The following is a 23311-nucleotide window of genomic DNA, read 5'->3' as shown; positions in this document are numbered from 1 at the left end:
ATATGAAGTGTATGTCACAACATTTATTCTGTAATAAATTCCTTTCTTGTTAGAATTTTGAGCAGTAGCTGGATTAACTTTGAAGCAATGTAACCCAAGATATTTTAGTCCTACTTCACTTTCCAGGTCACTCTGATGTTTTACACGCATAAGCTGAGAGGTCTTTTAATAGCTGTATGGGAAAGTGCCACAAATTAATAAAGCTTAGCTGTACTATATTCAGGTTGTTCAGAAAAATGGTTGTAGTATTCAGTGTACTATACTACAATGTTTAATATTAAGTGTACATATAACATTTGACATGTCACATTCCAAAAATGTAAATAGTGTGATCGAATGTATCCTACTGCCTTTAATACCTACAACAAAATATTTTCATATGCCACATTGTGCTTGTTCCAATGTATTCTATTGTCTTTAATACCTACAACAAAATACTTTCATAAGCTACATTGTGCTTGGAGTTATCTCTGCAGGTAGCTACCCAACTCCATGATAGGAAATTGTGTCTCCATCAAACTACATGTTGTATTAAAGGTTTCAGCTGCTCAAAAGGGTGTGAATGGTTATTTTATGATTATTTCATCCTCCTCAAATGTTCAAAAATAAATTTTATCACTATATATCATATAACTAGAAAATGTTTATGTACATATTTCTATTGTGTTAATAAAATGCTTAAATTGTGCCATTACAGTAGAAAGTGCATTCACTTGAACTAAGAGGCTAAGAGGCGCAAAGCTCAGTGTAGAGTAAAAAATGCTCAGTATGCAACATTTGGAGAAATATAAGCCCACAATGATTAGAGAAAAATAATACAGAAATAGCAAGTGCCAGTTTAGCTTAGGTAGATACAACTGAAGCAACAGCATTATAGGTAGTCTTTGACTTGCCTTTCATTTAGTGACCATTCAAAGTTACAACAACACTGAAAAAAGTGACGAGCATTTTTTCAACATGATACTTGCAGAATCCCCATGGTCATGTGATCAAAATTAGGACATTTGGCAACTGGCTCATATTTATGACCAATGCAGTGTTCTGGTGACCTTCTGGCATAGTTAATGGGGAAGCCAGATTCACTTTACAACCCTGTTGCTAACTTACCGTAACAACTGTGACAAGAGAGGTCATAAAACTCCCTTAACAATTGTCTTACTTAGCCACAGAAATTTTGAATTGTGGTTGCTACATCGAGGACTACCTTACTGACCAGACTGAACTTATGTTACATCAAGGACTACCTTACTGATCTTGTGTCCTTCTGTTTATATTCAATTGGAAACTGGATTAAAAATATGGCATTATTTAAATAATGTAAATTTAACATTGATTTAAATAATTGATATATTTGTCTCTAATTTGCAGCTTGCTTAGGAGACTAAAATCATAGATTCCACAGAATAAACTAATATGTGTTTTTTTGGGGGGGGAGGTGACATTGTGATTTTTAAAAAAATGATACATGAGACTGGTCAGCACTTCAGAGCAGAAACAAAAAAAAAATGCTTTCGAAACCAATCCAAATTATACATGAGAAGTTTCTTCAGGATTTGATTAAAAACACCTATTTTATTTTGACTTTAATGGCTTTTTAATGTAGTGATTTATTAAAACATTGAATTTTGGATTCAAAGAGAAAAAACTGCTTGGAAGCATGCATCTCTACAAGGCACATCTTTTTTTGGAATCTGGCTGCAAATTTGGAGTGGTATGATTTATCTCTGTGTGTAGTTGCTATAAGGATGGTGGACAATTCTAGATGCCCCCAATCATCTTTTTGCCATTGAATCCAAGGAGCTATGTGGTTTAGCACACGGCATATTAAATGAAGGAAGCTCAGTTGCTTTAACTCCACTTTTTAATTACAATAAAAATATATTTAACGTGCTAATAATTATTGGAATCAATTCAACCTTCAAATCTTGTGGCCATTCCACTTAATATCTGAGTTGAGCAGGCTTTAGAAAAGTCTACATTATTAACATTGAAACAGGCCATAGCTTTGATCTGCAGGGAAAAAAATCTAAGCTACAAACAAGGAATATTTTAAAGATGAGTGACTTGGTACTTTGGCAGCATTTTTTTACATTAACCAGATTGTTTATGGTGACTTCATCAAACATAGACAGGAAATTGAATGCCTGTTCCTTTGCAAGGATACCTTTTACTCTCACCTGCTTAATGTGCCCAATTTATTCAGTCTGGCTCAAGGAGTTTAAATTTGAACAATGTCCTGCACTCCTTCAGGTTTATTTTATCCATTGTAAAGACAAAGCAAAGCGTGACCAGACTGTCAGATGAAACTGCAAACTTTTGGATTGCTTGCATTCAGTTCATACAGGTAGTCCTTGACTTATGATGGTTTATTTAGTGACTGTTCAAAGTTACGACGACACTGAAAAAAGTGACATGACCATTTTTCACAGTTACAAACTTTGCAGCATAGTCACTTGATCCAAATTCAGATGCTTGGCAATTGGTTCATACTTATGATCATTGCTGCATCCCAATGTCATGTGATCACCTTTTGCAACCCTCGTGACAAGTGAAGTCAACGGGGAAGCCAGATTCACTTAACTGGATTACTAACTTAACAACTGCAGTGATTCACTTAACAAATGGCCATAAAATGGAGCGAAATTCACTTAACTGTCTCACTTAACTGAAATTTTGGGTTCAGCTGTTGTCAGAAGTCGAGCACTATCTGTACTTAACTACTACTCATCTAAGGGTTGCTGATTCTACCTGTACAGGGATGAGGCCTGTGATGAGATGAAAGAGACAAAGCCAGCTGAGTTCTGGCGCTCATTTGCCACCATACTCCAGATGGAAGCAAATAGGCTCAGTTGCCTGAGGATCATGGGGAGCAAGGGGGAAATGGGACAGGACACCAAATCTGAGCTGGGCAGACCTGCCTTTTTTGCCACAACACCCTGGAGGGTAACGTGGGTGGGTGTGAGAATCCTGCAATTTCAGGGAAAGGGCCTTCCATTTGAAAGTGGTTGCACCGGTGAGCAGCTCAACTTTATGGAAGCCAGGCTTCGTGTTAAGAAGACCCCAGAGGTGCTTTTTTCCCCCAAGAAGCAACTGGACTTTCTTCTTTGAAGACATTTCGCTTCTCATCCATTCTTTACAGCTGAAGAAGCTTCTTGGATGAGAAGTGAAACCTCTTCAAATCTCACCGGCTCAGGGTTGACTCAGCCTTCCATCCTTCCGAGGTGGGTAAAATGAGGACCCAGATTGTTGGGGGCAATATGCTGACTCTTTGTAAACCGCTTAGAGAGACCTGAAAGGCCTATGAAGCGGTATATAAGTCTACTGCTACTGCTATTGCTATATTCAAAGAAAAACCATGCCACCTGAAAAAAGCACCTTTGGGACAATCATGACTTGGATGACTGAGAATCTCCGTAGACACTAAGAAGACAATTTGGATTGAACACCCTTTGAATGGTGTGGGAGTAGGAATGGATTTCCAGAAAAATTGCAGAATATAGGAACCAGGAGCACTACTCCGGTGACTGAGGACACAGATAAACCTCCAAGTGCCTCAACAACCCTCTAAAAGAATGCAAATGACCAGCTGTCTGCAATTAATATAAATTCTTTCATTCCCCACCATCCAGTCACAGCTGAAGAAGCTTCTTGGATGAGAAGCGAAACGTCTTCAAAGAAAAAACAGAAAGTCCGATTCTTGCCTCTTGGTTAAAAAAAGCACCTTTGGGACAACCACGACCTGGATGACTGAGAATCTCTATAGACTAAGTCGACGAAGTACCTTTACTTCAGAACCGAGGAACCGGCTTTTTGAGGGCGACGCCCGGCTTGTTTGGTTTTGCAAATGTCTTAAGGAAATCGCGGAGATTGAGGGAAACGCGGCACGAAACCTGCCTTCTCGTCAAAACCGAGGGCAATTATCCCCCGCCCGGCCCTGCTTCCGCTGCCGCCCTCTGGCGTTTTGGCTCCGGCTTCCTAGGAAAGTTGGCTAAAGCTGTGCCTGGAGGTTGCCGTGGAGACAAAGAGCCTCAGTCGGTTGCATTGGCTTTTCCTGGAGAGCTGAACTTGCTGCAGGAAGGTAAGAGTTTCGGTCCTTTTCTGTGCCTGCCATTGCCATTCCCTACGCCGGCCCTTCCTGGTTTTGAGCGACCGAAAGCGCTCCAAGAGAACAGCTCACTCCTTGCGATTAATCGCGAGAGAAGCCTGCTTCTGCTCTGTAAGAACTGATTGACGTCCATGCCGAGAAAGTTGTGTCGTTAGCAACTGTTAACAAAACGAACCCTCTCTGAATTCATTTGCTCGTGCTGGATTTCAGCAACTTCGCTCGTCCATCACCCGTGATTAACAAACCTTCCAAACAAACCGCAAAGGAAAAACGGAGGGTGCAAAATACGCGCGGTTTACCACAAACAAAATTATAAGCCACTTTAAAGACTGAAGGGACTGGGCCGGTGCTCCATCTTAAATGTAGCTTAACTACTGTGGTTTGTAGGCCAAGGGTCGTGCATTTGCATCTGTGGGAGCCCAGCTTTCTAGTAATTGTGTTGCAGTGATTCAATCTGTGTCTTGTAACCTTTTTCCCCCATGCAAGAGAGTTTAAAAATATAATTTATGGACGGGGCTGAAGTACTTGGGAATGAAATAAGAAACGGTGTGATTGCAAGATCAATCCTGATGGAAAGATTTAAAAATGGATCATCATTTAACTAGATTGGTATTAATTTATTGCTTTAAATTAGCCTCATTTGACTTGTAAACCTTCCTCTCCTTAAAAGACATATTCATTTTGTTTGATAGAGGATCAGCAGAAATGGACACAAATTAAATTTTGAAAAAAATTGCAACAGCAGGGTAGTATAAAATATCAGTACTATACGGGACTGGCTTAACTTCTTAAATTAACAATAAATTTTAAGTGAATACTCTTGCATTATTTTTAGTAAAATGAAATATTTTTGATAGGGTTATTGGCTTTTAACAAAACATCTATAGTGAAAATGTCCAGAATGCAAATTGGGAGCATTTGTATATGTCCAATTAAAGCAACAACAGCAACAACTTATTCTCTTCTACTTAATTAAGGAGAAAGCCTATGGAACTCATTGGAAGTTTCTTCTGAATAGATATGTATAGAATTTTACTCTGTTTATTCACTTTATATTACCACTTCCTTTTAAAGGAAATATCAAATATTCCAAAAGGCCATTCATAAATTTATTGCATAATGAAACCATTTCTGCAAAGCTGCTAGTGGTTGGACCTGATTGGAGATGAAGAGTGACAGATTGGAACATTTCACATTCATGTTTCTTATTTGGCCACAAAACTCAAGTGATAGTTTTGTGTCAGTCATTTAGCAATATCTCCCCATCCATAAAAGCCACCATGGCATTATTTAAAAAAATACTAATTTGGGGCAGATGGGTTACAATGTCAATTCGAAAATGTACATTTTATAAAATGGGGAAAATCTTCTAATTTTATTTTTTATTATTTTAATTATTTTGTGAACGATGGCTTTCCAGTGATAACTTTTATTAATGAAAGGACTTTTTTATTGCTGAGTAAATTGGCTTATTTTCTGCTCCAGTCAGTCATGTCCAAGTCTCAGAGATTGCCGTAACAAGACCCTGCAATTTTCTTGGCAAGATTTTTCAGAAACCTGAGAGGAAGTGATTGGCCCAAAGTCATCCACCTTTGTCTCCAGAATGGGACTAGAAGTTACAGTCTTTTGATTTCTAGCCGGATGCCTTAACCATTACACCAACTGGTTCTTATTGAGTATATTCCTAATACACTGTATATACTACTATATAGATAGTGACATATGAGTATTGTATGTTGAATTGTAGAGATCCTATTGAATTATATGGAATGGCTTGAGAAAACTTGGGTAAAACTAGGCTTTTGTGAAATGCCTTGTTTTTGGACAAAATGTTCCAAAACTGACTGATACTGTCTTTATCAATGGCAAAGAATGTTCCATATGGGCATGGGTTGTTTGCCAAGGTGGTGGTTGCAACTGTGCAATGAAAACCCTGCCCATTTTTTTACAAGAATCAGGATGTACGTAAAAATCCATGGTTATCATATGATTGTGGTCATCATCCTGACTTTTGACTCCCCCACCCCAAATTCCTGATTCTGAATGAATGTGATGAAGGATTTTTCTCTTAGATGACTTTGATAAATAGAGGTAAATGATATGGCCATTAAGGACTGAGAATTAGGTGGGTTAGTTGGTACTTTTTGTAGGGGAAAAAAATCTGTTTCTTTCAAATGTGAGTTTCAATTCATACATAGACATGGCAAGGGAATGAATATAACAGAATAGCAGAGTTGGAAGGGTTCTTGGAGGTCTTCTAGTCCAACTCCATGCTCATGCAGGAGACCCTATACCATTCCAGACAAATATAGATTTAAATCATTGTTGATTTAATTGTTTTGAGAAAATTAGTGAAGGATTCAAGGGTGATGAGAGATTATGACCATAGAACATGTATTTCTTTAGGAAAATTTTACCTTTGTACAAAATGGAATTAAATTAGAATGACTGCAGAAAGTGAAAGTATAAATCATTTCTACTTTTTAAGTCAAAAAATTTTTAAAGACAGATTCAGCTCCCAGATGGAAAGGAAATAGATTTAGAAGCTGTTTAACATAGGTTAAAAACATTATTTTACAGAATGCCATGGAAATCTGATAAATTAATTTGGAGTATGAAAACGACTGCTTGTTGGCATGATGTAATAAAAAGAAATTGTGTATGAGAAAAACATTTATATAGAAGATTGATTGTTGGGAGCTAACAAGAAGCCTCCAAAGGAATGGCATTGAAAATAAAAAGGGGAAATAATTTGAATTTGAAGTGACAGAATTCTGGAATAAATATATTAGAGATTGTAGTGATAGGTCAAAGAGAAGAGTTGAAATAAATATTAATGTTCTGAAAAAAAATCTTTAAAAGATTTTTAAGTACTGTGAGAATCTGGAACTATTGTAAGGCTTGTTTGATGCAACTTGAAAAAAATTAATGGGATTTTTTTTTTTAATGCAGTGGTTGCACAATTTACTTAATATCTGGTAAGGATTGTAGCTTGAGCCCAAGGATTAGAAGATGCTGCTGATTTTTTTCATATAGAGGGGAAAAGTTGTAAGGATGGATACAAAATTACATGGGGGTACTTTAAAACTCCCATAACAGTGTTTTAATTATTTTGCTTGCTTTGACATCATCCGCCCCGCACCCCCATGAATGCTTTCCAAATAGGTAAAAATAAAGTACAATAAAATTCCCTGTTCCACATCATTGGCGAGCATCGCATCAAAATGGCTATCTAAGAACTCTAGAAATATAGGAAATTGACGGCAGAAAAAGACCTAGCAGTCCATCAGGCCTGCCCTTTGAGGGGAGTGGGGGTGTTGTTTTATTTTATTATTTATTACTGTTTTTATTTTATTATTTATTTTTCTAATTTTTATCAGATGGTGGACATGTGTTTATCTCAAGCATATTTAAACTCAGTTACTGCTGATTGTCCCACAGGAAATTGGTTCCAAGTTTCCACTACTCTTTCTCTAAGTAATACTTTCTAACGTTACTTTTAAGCTTCTATCTATCCTGTCCATGTAAGAATTAATTACAGTATAAAAGTAAAACTTTTAAAAAAAAATCAAAAGAAGTACAACTTTATAAGTTACATTTTATTTTATTTCATTTTGCTTTTAGAAATGGAAAATACATCACTATGCATAGAATCTGAATACATCAAGAATCTTCAACAGCAAATTTATTTCCTTGAATTGGAAGCTAAGTTTCTATATCCTCTGCATTTCTGAGTATGGTTAACTAAAACATATGACTTAAAGAATTATAGGGGTAGGATATTCAAAAGATTATTTGTAACTTTGGACTCGGATATTTTATTAATGTGGAACCGAATGAGAATTGCTCAGTTGTTTTCTATTTAAAATTTTATTTAAAGTTATTTAGTTGATATTTCATCCTTTTGCCTTAACTTTTTGTCATTACTCGGGAGCAGACTAAAAAAGCAATTAATACTCAGCCTCTCCTTGCATGTGAAATGGAACATATGCTACAAACCCTACAGGTAATTTTTATCTCCATTTGACAACTAATGGCAAAGTAATTCTTTGCATATTTACTTATACTTAGTGGGTTATTAATAGAGGAAAGTGAAAGGACTAATCTGTTTGTGAATTGAGTACTTGCTAACAAAAATGAAAACACAAGGAAAACATCAGACTAACTACCAACTAATGCATTTAAATATATGTACAGGTGCTCAACATATGACCAGTCACTTAGTGGATCATTCAAAGTTAATGGAACTCTAAAACATACATATAATCCACTTCTGAGGTTATGATGTGACCACATTTTAGATGCTTGGCAACTGCCCCACATTTAGAGTTGTTTGCAGTGCCTTGTGATCACTATGATATATTTTTTCTTGGAAGCTGGTATTTACATTTTGTTGTTGGAAAAAAACCACCAATGAACAATGAGTTTGCTTAATGTTGCATGTGGTTAACAACCACCACAAAAAGGTTGTAAAATTGAGTCTAGTTATTTCATGATCCAACTTTACGACTGTCACAACTTACAACTGGAATTGCTAGGCTCATTACAGTCGAAAGTCGAAGATTCCCGTATGAAAATATTTTTCAATATTACAGGAGGTCTGAAATCCAGTTTATTAGAACATGTATTTAAAATGAACTCAACTTCTCTGTTATTTCAGGGTAACTATAACTTTATAACTATAACTAACTGTATTTTTATTGTTCTATAGACAATGCAGTGTAAGGCTGATAACCTTGATCTGGAGCTGAAGCGAAAGAAAGATGGTTTAAATATTTTGATGATGGAAAGAAATCAACTTAATAATCAAATCAGTATGGCTAATGGTAATCATTTTTTCAGCATTATCAAAATTATCTAGTTTTTCCCACGGTACTATTTTTTAAAATTTAATAAACATTTGTATTTTTTTTAACTTCTAATTTCGGTGTGTGTGTGTGTGAAGGGCTCAGAAAATTTTATTGCAAATCATTTTCATTGCAAAAAAATCTCCAAACCTCTTACTAAAAGGAGGAAAAAAAGTGTTGCATATGTCCAGCTATGGTATTGTTCTTTTGAAATTATAAAGAATAAGAAACTTTACTAAAACCATTCAAGATACTTTAACCTCTAATAAATTCTAATAATTACTGTGCTTGGGGAAAAAATCTTTTCTAGATAATAGTACTATAATCATTATTTTCTCTGTAAGGTGTGCAGCATTGTGAATTTATCATCAAGGCATAGCTTTAGTAAAGACATAGTAAAGATTATTTTAAAGAACTACTGGCAATATTTTCACTATCTTGCAGATGCTTATTATTTAACAATTATTTAAGCAGACAAGAAAGCCAAACAGCAAATATAGAAGGAAAGACAGACGAAGACAGATTTTTAATTTCATTCTAAATTCATAATGAATATAGCTTATTGAAACTGTTGACTGCTGACAATGCCCATTTAAAAAAAGCCAAATAATATTTCAGTTAAGCTTCAGGTGACACTTTTTTTTCAAAATAGCACTATCCTATGGTAAATATGTATATTATTGCTTTAAATGATATCTTCAGGAAATAGTAGTATGTTTTCTTTCTTACTTTCAATTAGGCAGACCAAATTCTAAAAGAAAATATGGATGTGTTGAATAGCGGATTGTAAATTAGTCTTCAAAGGGCAGTTCAAATACAGGAAGTGGAGATGAACTAAAATCTGCTCCCTTGATTTCTAAATAAAACAGTCTTGTTTGTTGAGTCTTTGGGTTTAGAAAAGATGGAGCCTTATTAATGCTTTCCACTAGAGGGTGCTCTGACAGAATGAATCTAGGAACAAGTCAGGTATTACTATCAATTATATATGGTATGTCAATTTCAGGAGAAATGGAGAAAAGTAGTGTTCTAAGTAGTGGCATTGTACAGACTTGTGTTGTAAATCAGTAGTTACAGTAAATCTGAAGTACTTATTTAATCATGATTTATTAACTAATCCACAATTATCAGAACTTAGATATCATACCAAGATACAAATAGGCAAACCAAATTTTAACTTGGTATGATATATAGATACTCTATAAGACAGCAGATGAATAGCAGCTCTCATTCACTAGCACATTGGCCACCAGTCCTTGCTTACTTAAAAGACACTTAAAAAGAGATGGAACTAAATCACATTTAGGGCATTAATACTACAGAGAACAAAATCTTCTATTTTGTTGACATTGCTGTGTCACCAATAGGTTCTGGCCTGTTAATACAGAAAATTTGCATCAAATAACCTTGTGGGTTCCATGGTTTACCAATTATCCACAAACCAGCATGTTTGAATCATTGGTTAAAACCACCACAGGTATTTTTCAGATGTTATAGGACCTTTTTTTTTGCTGCAGAAGTCTACCATAACCATCCCCATGACATCAATCCAGGGGTGGGTTTCAGGCGGTTTGCGGCGGTTGGTCGGCGAACCCGGAAGTAAGTAACTTCCGGGAACGCTGAAGGGTCCACCCGCCCACCCGCATTTCTTACCCGGTTTTGACGAGTTCTGCGCTTTCACGCATGCACAGGACACATACAGCGCCTGCGCGATCCTCCAGGAGCAGCTGGAGCATCGCACAGATGATAGTACGCATGCGTGCACTGTGCGCGTGCTCAAGGACGCCACCGGCCCCGTTCCAACCGAACCGGTTGGAACGGGGCGAGAAAACCGCCCCTGCATCAATCAGACAAAACATCCAGTTTAGTTGTTTATTTCCCTATGAATAGATAAAATAGATAATGCACAAAATAAATTATTTATTCATGACAAAATGTCCTTTTCCTCATTTTTCCATGGATTCTATATCTAATTTTGTGCTAAACGTTTTGAAGTTCTGAGTTAATTTAATCTAATTTTAATCTACAACTATGTTAATTTGATCACAACCAAAGTGAGCTTTTTATTAAAAGTATGAAAAGCATTAATTATCTCATGCTGACAAGAATTTCATTATAAATTCTACTTTCAGAGCAGTATTTAAAAGAGAAACAGGGTTTGATAGATGAAATCAGACAATGGAAGAGAAAGAAAGCAGAGAAAGATGAGCAAATCTCGGCAAAACAATTTGAGATCTCATATGCTAAGCAGGAACTGGAAGAACAACAAATGAATCTGAAAAACAAAGAACAAACTATCCTTATGCTAAAAACAAAGGTATTAGTTATTTTATAGTTTATCACATTCTAATATGATTGATCTCTTTTTTTCTAAAAACAGTAATATATACACAGAATTATAGAGCTGGAAGACTTTAATTTATATTTCATTTGTCTAATAAGTGTATGCATTCATAATGGCCATCATTGTTTCTGTCAAGCCCTATGAGGCTGGCAAACTTGGGAAACAGGAACCAATTGGATTTCTGTAAATATGTTTATGGCTAATAGAGTAATGTCATGAGGAGTGGGAGTAGGCTGGGATGCTGAGGGAGCAAGCTGGACTATTTCAATAGCAGTGGGCAGACTGAGATATGGTGGGGATCTGAGTGTGAATCATAATCTCAGACACTGGTTTTGCTGTTTGTTGGTCTGTTGTCCAGTTCTTGGCTTCCTATGTGTCAGACAATCTGATCCTGGAGTTCTGCTATTGTTTTTGAATGCCAGGTTGGTGAATAACAAAAGCAAAAAAACATTCCTTGGGTAGGATTCCTTCTATTTCATGTCATCAATGTTCAGAGACACTTTTTGACTAGGGAAGAAAAATTCTTCTAAACACACAAAGTTCCTTTACAGTCTTCTAAGACAATTAAAAGAAAAGACTTTCCTTACAAAGCCATTGAAAGCAAATTCTGACATCATATTCTATTGTTGCCACATTTTTCGTCCCCTGTATAAACAAGTCTATTCTTCCATTTACTTCTGCATTACTGCAAGTCATGGAACAAATGTTTTGAGAACTGTGACAAGAGAAGCAATATATATTATGTTAAGTATTAAGTATTTTGCATATGTTAAGTACCTTGAATGCATGTAGTTTCCACCAATGTCTTCTGCTACCAGCAGGAACTCATTTAAATCTGATTGGCCAAAGGCCCTGCCGCAGCCCTATAAAAAGGCTGCTACCAGATAGAACCTTCACTGGATTGTAGGTAGCAATCACTGAATAAAGAGCTGTTGTTAATGAGCCTGAGTCTGCCTTCTTTGTTCGCCCGATCTAACATATTCAGCCTTTTGTGAGACAGTAATGGCCTCAGTTGTTAGAAGACAAAATCTTTTAATGCTTGATAAATCAGATAGCATACTATTCGTAGTATGCAAGAGCTCCTAGGATCTATGGTAGATCATATTACCGTACCTTATTTTCTAAACTGAACTGGGCATGTAATATCAAACATATCTCCTTGTGGAGTTTTATATAAACAAACAAGAATATTATCCTGTATTTTTCTCTCTCATTTTAGGGGTATTTCAGAGTTCTTATCCTGGAAAGACAGATAGCATTATGATGAAATCTATCTAGATATTCCTGTTAAAAAGATCCTTCCTTCCTTCCCTCCCTCCCTCCTTTGGAAAAGTTATTTGTAAATATTTGAAAAACAAAAAAAGCAAGAATTTCAAAGTTTAAGTTTAGATATATGATTAATTATTCCATGAATCTTGTTCTGTGATAAAATGACCCTCAACTATTTTTGAATTACAATTCTGTAGAATATTTATCTGCTACCACATGTTATATTTAAATCAAGGGGACGCAACAGTTGGAGCGGCAAAAGGCAATGGAGTTGCAGCTTTCTGAAAAGAAAAGGGAATTCTTGGAAATGCAGTCTGCTGTACATGAAATGGAAGGAAAAATCCTTAAGAAAACAGCAGCAATGCATGATCAAATTGCTCGTGAATTACGGTACTAATTAATGAATTTTGGAGAAAATGAAGGCTAGATAAACTAATATCATATTCAACCTTGCAAGTATTTATAACTGGTGCGAACCCCTACTTAAATTGTTAATTTGTTATAGTATTAGTGCTAGAAGCACAGAAAAAATATTCATTAATAGTTCCTCCCACTAGATTTAGCATATTGAGGTTTTGTCTGGAGGCTTGACTAGGAAACTATGGTAAATGTTTGAAATTAAATCTTTTCAAGTAGAACCCTATAATTACAGAATTCTCTACTGAGACTATCATGCTTTACATTTTTTTTTATAGTATTTATATGACTGGCAGAGGCACTGTGTTTCATGGACGTTTTGAATCTGATTATACTGTATTAAGTTCTAATTATTAATCTTCCATGAAGCTCTATTACTTGTTTTATTTATTTTATTTTTGATTCTTCTGTGCCTTTTTAAATAATTCTGTGCATGTGTGTGTACACACACACACAAACACACCTCACCTAGCTACACGTGTCATGCATTTCTGTCTTCAACAATAGACAACAATTCTCATAATATTAGGAATGATGCAGAATTGTGGCCTATGGCATCAGAATGATAGCAAACTGTGGAAATCGTATTTTTTTATTACTGTAGGAATGAGATATCATTTCTGCACCATCAAATTCGTGAACGAGAGCTATTGGCAGAACAGGACCATCTCTTAAGAAGTAAAATAGCGGGTGATTATGCAACTTTGACCAAGGAAAATAATCTCTTGCAATCCAGGTTAATGGAACTTGTCAAACAAACAAACATTGTAAGAAAAATATTAATCTTATCCACAATAAGAACATACATATTTGGTTGACAGTATGTGAGGAAATATATGGGCTTCTACTGGTTTTGATTTTTTTTAAGTGTGCCTTTTTACCCACCATCTGTATTCCAGTAAAATATATTAATATGGGCTGTTCTATTTCTTGCTACAAATAGGCCAGTTGAATATTCATTCTCCCTTTTCCTTTCAAGGGACAAAATTTTGCCTACATTTTTTATGTATTTGTGTCATACCAATGATATTAATGCTTAAATAATTCTCTATTATAAAAATAAAGCAAAATATAGTAACTTTTAAATAAAAAGAAAGTCATATGGTCAGAATGATTTAAACCCCATGATACAAGAAGAGCTGGTTAAGAATATGAGATGACTTGAATACATTCAAAGTGGCCTTGTATGTTTTCAAAAGACAGAAATCCTATACTAGGATCTCAGTGAGAAGATTATTACACAGGATGGAGAATGCTCTCTTCTTTATTAATTAGTGTTAATTAGAAACTGTAGCACAGATAATGACTAGATGGGCCTGCCTAATGGAGGAACTGAGTTAAAGTTAATGTAGTTTCTCACATTCATACATTTCACTTTTGAAAAGGAAAAATCTCATCAGTGCATCTCCTGATGACATAATATACCACATTTTGGTTAGTGTCACCTTTTTTTTAAACACTCTTTTGGTCAAATTCTGCCAAATACTTTCTTGAGCACTGTTAACAAATGTATTTTATTCAATTTGCATAACTGGCCATTTCAGATCAGTAAAATTAATCACCTTGTGGATTATTTATTAACTTTTTCTATATATACCCAAACATTTCTAATCAACAGGGACTATGGTGCTGTTGTTACGAATATTAAACAACTTACATAGCCATTCTATTACAAAACCAGATCTTTATTTTTATATTTCTCCAAGTGCAGCAGGAACAACCTTACTTTAAAAAAAAAAGCATTTAGACTTTTTTCCTACTTTTTTGGGACACTAGCATAATATTTATTTCATTATTTGATATTTTATTATAATTATCATGTAAATGTTGAAAATACTTATTCCAGCATTCTCTCACTTCAATTTCATCTTCAATTATTTTATCATGTTATTTTCAATGCCATTTACTTTACTGGAAGCTCCTTGTTTAGCCTTTCACTTCTTTTCTTTTTTTTTAATTTCTATCTAAATTACTCTGCATTTTGTTTGCCTCTTCTACTCTTGACTCTCTTTGATTACATTCTTTGAAACTATATTTTTCTTTATAATCACATGATGCAGTATTGTACTTACGAATTTAAGCTTTCATCCTAACTTTTTGCATTACCCTGTTTCCCCAAAAATAAGACCTCCCCAGATAATAAGCCCAATCGGGGTTATTACCCAAGGTGGCGCAGTGGTTAAATGCAGCACTGCAGGCTACTGCTAGATCAGCAGGTCAGCGGTTCAAATCTCACCGGCTCAGGGTTGACTCAGCCTTCCATCCTTCCGAGGTGGGTAAAATGAGGACCCAGATTGTTGGGGGCAATATGCTGACTCTCTGTAAACCGCTTAGAGAGGCCTGAAAGGCCTATGAAGCGGTATATAAGTCTACTGCTATTGCTATTGCTATATTGCTATTGCTATATTTTGAACACATGTGCTAAAATAAGCCCTCCCCAAAAATATTGCAACACAGCAGCAGCAGCCATGAAGTGGCTACACTCACCGCCTCCTGTACCTCAAAAATAATAAGACATCCCCAAAAATAAGGCCAAGCACTTATTTCGGGGGGGGGGGAGATATCAAAGAAAATAAGATCCAGTCTTCTTTTGGGGAAAACATGGTAGTTGTCCTCTTATATGCATATATTTAATGATTTTATAGATTTTGTTCATACACATCTTCTACCAAAGTGGCCTTTCTCACATTTAGAAGTCCTTTGTCTCCTTTCACCATGAATAAACAATATATCAATATATTTATGATTGAACTATTCAGAAGAATCCAAACTCTTTCATGATCCTCATTTATTCTTGGATTTCTAAATTGTTCAATCACTTTTTATCCCTCACTATTTTCACCCATCAATGCATATCACCCATTCCTTTTTTCTGGATTGCCATTCATTTCTTTAACTTCATCTTACACAGAAAATTGCCTGCTGCAGGGCTTCATTATTTTATATAGCACTAAATATCTTGGGTTGACGGGTGTGCTTTTAAAAAATGTACATGTTTCTTTTGAACTTCATCAGTAGCTCACATTTCCTTATTGTAGGAAAACGTTCTCAAGGAAGAGATGTATACAACCCATTCAGCGAGCATTGCTCAATTTCTGACAGTGAAAGATCAGGAAGAGCAACTGCAACTTGAGATTAAGACACACCAAGACCTTCTAGACCAAGAAATTAGCACCTTCCAGGAACTTGAAGATAAGGTTGAATGACTAAATAAAACATTGTTATATTGGCTGTTAAAAAATATCAAAATCACCATTAGACCACTTCAAATATCACAACAACATGTTGATGATCTTGTGTAGGACTTAAAATATGACTTTATACAACTACCAATCAATTCCTTACTTATTTGTGTAGAATCACAGGAATCATTTCTTGTGTCTTTAATAATACTTCAGTGTGATGGGAAATGGCTGCCTGACATTTTGCTGCTACCAGCTAAATGGCTATTATGCTAAATTATCACTAATTGGATGTGTTATAAAACAGACCAGTTTGAACTTAATGGTTAACAAATCAGATTCTTATTCTATATTTGCATGTATAATGGTAATACAGAAAGATGATGCATACTAGTTAAGTACTTAAAGATAAAGTATAAAGATAACTCAGCACTTAGTTCAGTGACAATCTGTGCACATCAAATCCTGTACTAGCTGCTTCGTTAACCAGGTTCATTTTTAAACAAAATCCTTTTAAAGCAATTAGAAACATTTGCAGAGAATAACAGATGGGTGCAACTGAGTCAAAACATTCACTTCCTACTGCTGATTTTTCCTTTGCTTTTGTGTTATAAAGAATCCAGATGCTTGAAAACATCTAGTTCTCCTCTAAGATTCAACCTCAAGCTAATATTCTTTACAGATTGCTTGTTTCTGATACTTAGTCAATACTTTTCGATCTTCAGAAGGTCCATTATACTCATGGTCAATATTCAAGCCCTTTGATGGAATGGTTCCCCATTCCAAAAAGCAGGCCTTCTGAGGACATCACAGATATGGGGAAATTGCTTATCCAAGTTTTTTATTGATTTTTCTCTGTATGTTCCCTTATATTTTCTTGCTCTCTTGTAGTGATGTACATCAACTAAACAATTATAGCATTTTTATATTTGTATGTCTTTCTTTTAAATATCTGCTCCTTGGTTTTTATTGTTTATTGTTGCTGATTGATTCTAGATTAGCATGTTAGAAAAAAGAAGCACAACTGTTGATTTAAATATTGCTACATTGAATAGCCGAATAGCTGAAGTTAGAGCTATGCTAGAAAAAGAAGAACAAGACAACATAGAACTAAAAAGAGAGAATTCTCTGCTAATTGATTTTGCATCTAATCTAAAAAAACAGGTAATTTCTTTTATCATTTGTGTAAGGAAATTGTGGGTAATAAAGAACATCTGTAATCAAATTAGAATGCTCCTATGGAAATACTGTTCTTACATGTACATGTGCATGCACTTATGTGTATACACTTGCATTCACATGTACACTCTATTTATAAATAATCGGGATATGTTGTGACATGAGATATTTTATACCAATTCCACTTAAGAAACTATAGGAAGTAGATAATGGTATGTTGAAATTGCATGAAAATACTGAAATCACAGAGGAATTGATGCAGGAGCTATTATGTCAAATATTTCACAGTCTGCCCAAAAAGGTAAAGGTTTCAATGCTTAAAAATAAAAGTAGTATTTTGTATTGTATTTTAAGCTTTTTTATTGATTATTATGTCATCTTATCAAAATTAAGTTTACCTATAAATTTAATCTCTTTTCTTATGCTAGTCAGTTGAAGAATAGAGCTATGCTTTGCTTTTTTGAGGTCTTCCTCTGAATCTGGGTTTTTGAAAACATCTAAAGTAACCTAGTTAAGTAAGCCTTCTGTAATTCTCATGAAAGTAATGAGAAAATATTAGAGTTTGCAGATTTTTAAATGACTATATGACAAAAGGGAGAAGAATAGAAGGATAAATTATAATTTGCTATTAATTTAGGAGGAGTTTACTTATTACAATAGGACCCAAGTACCCATTTAAGTTAAATATGCTGTTTATTAATGGAATTATAGCCAGGATCATCTCTTCTTTTTTAAAGAAAAAATAGCATTTAAGTATCAGGGTTAATTTGAGGATAAGAAAATAACCTTTTCCACAACATCTGAAGGTATTATTCACCAGTTTAGCTTTTTCCCCTTTTCTAATAGGCAGAGTTTGGAGTACAAATCTAACCCTAGTTAAAATCCTGTCTTTTCCATTATTGCAAAATACTTTGGGAGAAATTCATAGGATACTTGCCCTCGTCACCTCTAGGCTCGATTACTGTAATGCGCTTTACATGGGACTGCCCTTGAAAAATGTTTGGAGACTACAGTTAGTCCAGAACGCAGCCACGCGAGCAATTTTGGGTGTACCTAGATACACCCATATTACACCTATCCTCCGCGAGCTGCACTGGCTTCCGATCTGTCTCCGCACACACTTCAAGGTGCTGGTCATCACCTTTAAAGCCCTACATGGCCTAGGACCTGGATATCTGAGAGACCCCCTCCTGCCACATACCTCCCAATGGCCAATAAGAACTCACAGACTGGGCCTTCTCCAGGTGCCGTCGATGCCGGCTGGCGGCTCCTCAGAGGAGGGCCTTCTCTGTAGCTGCTTCGATCCTGTGGAACGACCTACCCGTAGAGATCCGGACCCTCCCAACTCTCTCGGCCTTCCGAAAAGCCACTAAAACCTGGCTATTCCGGCAGGCCTGGGGCTGTGGACTTCATGAATGAGGTCCAGCCCCACCCAGATTGAGTGTATGGTGCGTTGTTTTTTTTAAAATTGTTTCTTTTTAAATTGTTTTCTTTATTTTAACTCCTTATTTTAACTTGTTTCTGTAAGCCGCCCGGGGTCCTACGGGATTGGGCGGCATATAAATTTATTTAAAGTTAAAGTTAAAGTTACTTTGTATAAGTTACGACAGAACATAACAACTGACAGAACTTTTCCTCTTATACTGTTTATTTGCTGAAAATCATGTATTATAATGCTGTTGTTGTATCACAAAAAGTACTATTTGCAGCAAGAATAGCTGCATTTAAAGCAAATAGCAAGTTAAAGACCTAACAATTAAGAAATATAGTGCAATCACTGTATGCCTTTTCCTTTGGCTAATAAAGTAGTTTGGCCTTAAGAACAATATATTTTTACATAATTTTCACATTTTTCTATCTTCAGCTTGCTGGAAAAGAAAACAGTTTACTGGAGGCATCAAATAAGATGCTAGGCCTGGAAGAAGCAATTTCAGCTTTAAAAATGAAGCAATAGCAATAGCAATAGCAATAGCAGTAGACTTATATACCGCTTCATAGGCCTTCAGGCCTCTCTAAGCGGTTTACAGAGAGTCAGCATATTGCCCCCAACAATCTGGGTCCTCATTTTACCCACCTCGGAAGGATGGAAGGCTGAGTCAACCCTGAGCCGGTGAGATTTGAACCGCTGACCTGCTGATCTAGCAGTAGCCTGCAGTGCTGCATTTAACCACTGCGCCACCTTGGCTCATAAGCATACATTACATCAATCTCTTCAATCAGAAAAATGGGACAAAATCTCCAAAATGGCAAATTCCATGATGAAACTCAGCAATTCAATGGTAAATATTATTGACAGAATAGGAAAAGAATAATTGAGATGTATTAATGAGCTTTGATTTCATATGAGAAATGTTGAATTATGTATGATTTCATAAAACCTTAACCATGTCAATTTCATCATGTTAAATATTATTTGAATCATGACTGTACATAGAAGGAAGATGCAGTGGTATATGGGGATGACTTTGGGATATAGGAGGTTATATTTTACTGTATGTATGTATCAGAGGTGGCTTCCTACCAGTTCGCACCTATTTGGTAGAACCGGTTCGTCAAATCTACCGAACCGGTTAGAAGAGGTTCCACCAGTGGACCCGGAAAGCAGGCCACACTACAGAAGAGGTTCCAAAAATGTTTGAAACCCACCACTGGCAAGGATCTTGTAACTTGACAGCTTTAAGACTTGCATGCTTCAATGCCAGAGTTTCTGAATAGCTACTTGGACCAACCTAAGTACTAATTCATAATTTCATATCCGGTCACATGGGCGGCAAGCTACTCCCATCCGGTCACATGGGTGGCAAGCCACTCCCACAAAGAAGGCCACACCCGGAGTAGGTTACAACAATTTTTGAAACCCACCACTGGTATGTATGTTTGTGTGTGTGTGTATTTGTTTTCGTAAAATGTGTGTGTGTGTGTGTGTGTACGTATGTATATTATTTACATTATAATAACAAATTATACCCACATACTTATATATATGTTATACTAACTCATATCTATATTAACTCATATATATATACACATACATACATACATACATACATACATACATACATACATACATACACCACCATAGCATTATTATACCATTACTATTTAATATTATAACAATAGATTTGGAGAAATTATTATAGAGAAAATGGGAAGACCCAAAGGGAGATCCCAACCATTATATGTTACTTAGGAAAAACACTTTTTGCAGTGTAAAGATGACAAACTCAACAACCATTACCAAAATAGGAAAGAAAACGTCATCAAACCCAGCATCCACAACAACATCCCCGTCAAGTCAACATTAAAAAGATAGCATGCTTGGTGTGGAGAGATCAACTTCCATGCTAAATATGCAGAGCATGCAGATGCTGCTGCTCATGATACAGGAAACTATGACAAAGACCCAGGAGTTGATAGTGAGAAATCATGAGGTGATAAAAAATGAGATGGAAGAAATGAAAGATATCCAAAAAAGGGATGATAACATAGGAATTATTCAACAAACAATAATCAAGATTGAACAGATAATACAAATGGTGGAAATAAAAGCGGAACAGAAATGAAAATGGAAGCAATGGAACAAAAACACATCCCCGCCAATAGGGAAGAGACAATCGTCCTTCTAGAAATGGAAAAGGAAGCCTTCTTCCTAAATACAGAGAGACAAGGACAACCAAACTGAGACATATATAAATAACAACATGGGCAACAAAATCGAGGTGCTCTCAATCAATATTAATGGATTGAACTCCCCTGCAAAAAGTAAACAAACGGTGATAAAACTACAAAGACTGAGTATGGACATAGTCTGCCTCCAAGAAGTTCACATTAAGAAACAATATGGTATTAGAACATCAAAAAATCAGAAAGCTTTATATATCCTTAGCACAGGGTCATGGCAAATTTTAGAAGGGATTCTTTCTAGTTTGTTTAGATGTAAAGAGAAGGAAGGGTGATATATGTTCAGGCTCACAAGATTCTGTAAATTTAACATTACCATAAAGATGGAGTTAGTATTTCTGGGTATGCTTCTTGTCTGAACTAACCTTTGATTAAATGATTGTGTGTAATCTGGTCTTAAGTGTATCATGTTGAGATTCTTTTTTATAGTGATGGTGATTTCTTTCACTCAAGAAATCTTGCACTTACAGTCAATTTGAAACACCCCCCCTCCATACCCCTCTCTCTGTATATACACACACACACACAAACACACCACACATATACCGTATTTTTCGGAGTATAAGACACACCTTTTTTCCTCTAAAAAGAGGCTGAAAATCTAGATGTGTCTTATACACTGAATACAGCATTTTTTGCCTCCCAAAGCCCCGTCCCTTCACCAAAATTGCCATACATACCCTTATGGATGCTTTCAGAGAGCTCCTGGGGGCTGGGGAGGGCAGAAATGAGCCCCCCAGCCCCTAGCAGCACTCTATAAACCTCCATAAGGCTATGCATGCAAATTTTTGACAAAAACCAGGCCTGTTTTTGTGAAAAACGGGCCCTTTTTTGCTTGTTTTTGGCCGCCACCCCCCCCCCCAGCACTCTGCAAGCCCCTCCAAGGCTATTCATGCCTTTTTAAAAAAAAGGCCCGTTTTCGTGAAAAACGAGCCGTTTTGGGAAGGTTTGTAGAGTGCAAAAAAAAAGTTTTTTCTTTTGGAAAGCTCTTTAACTGATTGATGAGAATTACATTGATCAAGTGCTGTGCCAGCAGAAACACCTACCTATCTACTGTATTTCTCTTTCTCTCTCTCTCCCCTCCTTCCCCCTCCCTCCCTCCCTCTACCTACCTACCTACCTACACACATACACACTCACTCACTTTCCCTACCTACCTACTGTATTTCTCTCTATTTCTGTCTCTCTCTATACCTCTACCTACCTACCTAACTAGTCTCTCTCTTCCTACCTATCTACTGTATCTCTCTCTCCATTTCTCTCTCTCTCTCCCTCTACCTACCTACCCTCTCTCTCTCTACATACACTCTCTCTCTCTACCTACTGTATTTCTCTCCCTTGCTATCTCTTTCTCTACCTACCTACCTACCTACCTACCTACCTACCTACTCTCTCTCTCCCTATCTATCTACTGTATTTCTCTCTCTCTCTATCCCTGTACTTACCTAACTACTCTCTCTCTCTCTCTCTCCCTACCTATCTACTGTATTTCTCTCTCTTTCTCTCACCCTCTATCCCTCTATCTACCTACCTTTTTTAAAAAAAATTGCCTCTTCAAAACCTTGGTGCATCTTATACTCCGGTGCGTCAAACTCCAAAAAATACGGTATAAATACGGTGTAGCACACAGGTTGATCAGATATTTTCTGTTTGTACTTCTTTAAAATAAATAAAGATTTATACTGCATTGTTCAAAACATGTCAAAGTATGGTTCTTAATATCCAGATGGCTGCCACACTGCTAGGGTTTTAAAGAGCTCTGAAGACCTCACTGTTTATTTGGGCCTTTGGCAAACATAATTGTGTTGGTCCAATTCTTTTGTTCTTGTCTTCTGCTCTCTTGCTATTTTTAAGTTGCCTTTGTTTCTCTATGTTATGGGGTATGTTTGCAAATAAATTTCCAAGTCTTTGGATCCAGTTTTCCATCAATATTGCACTATGTTGCAATCACATCTTCAATGATCCTTCCACAGTTGGTAATTTGCATCTCATTTCTAAGTATGGGAAACTCGTTCACAACCTTTTTTTCTAAAATAATTTGCACATCATTTTCTCTTTTGTGACACAGAGAAAACTACTAACTACTAACATCCAAGAAAGCCATTCATAATTCATAGGTAAATTCAGATTTAAAGCTGGTTTGTGAGCAAATTTCAGTTACCATTTCAGATGCCTAAAGTGAAGAATACATTGGTTAGCTTAGAAAAAAGAAGCCATGAAAAGAAAAATTATGACACCATATAAAGTTTGTAACTTGTTCCTTAACCTACTTGGTCTTAGCTTTAAAAGC

General features: G+C 36.0%; 1 protein-coding gene across 1 annotated transcript; it reads left to right on the top strand.

Annotated features, from left to right (window-relative positions):
- The first annotated feature begins 4620 nt into the window (after positions 1-4620).
- LOC106548039 (uncharacterized) lies at positions 4621-21416 on the top strand. The gene is made up of 11 exons (XM_087718531.1): positions 4621-4714; positions 7730-7820; positions 8033-8111; positions 8817-8931; positions 11082-11266; positions 12798-12952; positions 13584-13746; positions 16018-16176; positions 17158-17325; positions 19205-19284; positions 19529-21416. Exons 2-11 carry the CDS (start codon positions 7732-7734, stop codon positions 19650-19652), a joined length of 1317 nt encoding a protein of 438 aa, XP_087574657.1. The 5' UTR covers positions 4621-4714; positions 7730-7731; the 3' UTR covers positions 19653-21416.
- The last annotated feature ends 1895 nt before the right edge of the window (positions 21417-23311 follow it).

The sequence above is a fragment of the Thamnophis sirtalis genome, unplaced genomic scaffold, assembly GCF_051295495.1.
Source record: "Thamnophis sirtalis isolate CommonGarterSnake01/CBP01778 unplaced genomic scaffold, rThaSir2_p1.2 scaffold_6, whole genome shotgun sequence".
NCBI lineage: Eukaryota > Metazoa > Chordata > Lepidosauria > Squamata > Natricidae > Thamnophis > Thamnophis sirtalis.
Note: the sequence above shows the minus strand (reverse complement) of the source record. Positions and strands in the feature narration are given on the sequence as shown.

Bases quoted from the DNA above. Each gene is read 5' to 3' on its own strand.
- LOC106548039 (XM_087718531.1), top strand. From the start codon at position 7,732: ATGGAAAATACATCACTATGCATAGAATCTGAATACATCAAGAATCTT. The intron at 11,267-12,797 runs GTATTAGTTATT...ATTTAAATCAAG, and splicing joins TCCTTATGCTAAAAACAAAG to GGGACGCAACAGTTGGAGCG. The intron at 19,285-19,528 runs GAAGCAATAGCA...CACCTTGGCTCA, and splicing joins GCAATTTCAGCTTTAAAAAT to TAAGCATACATTACATCAAT.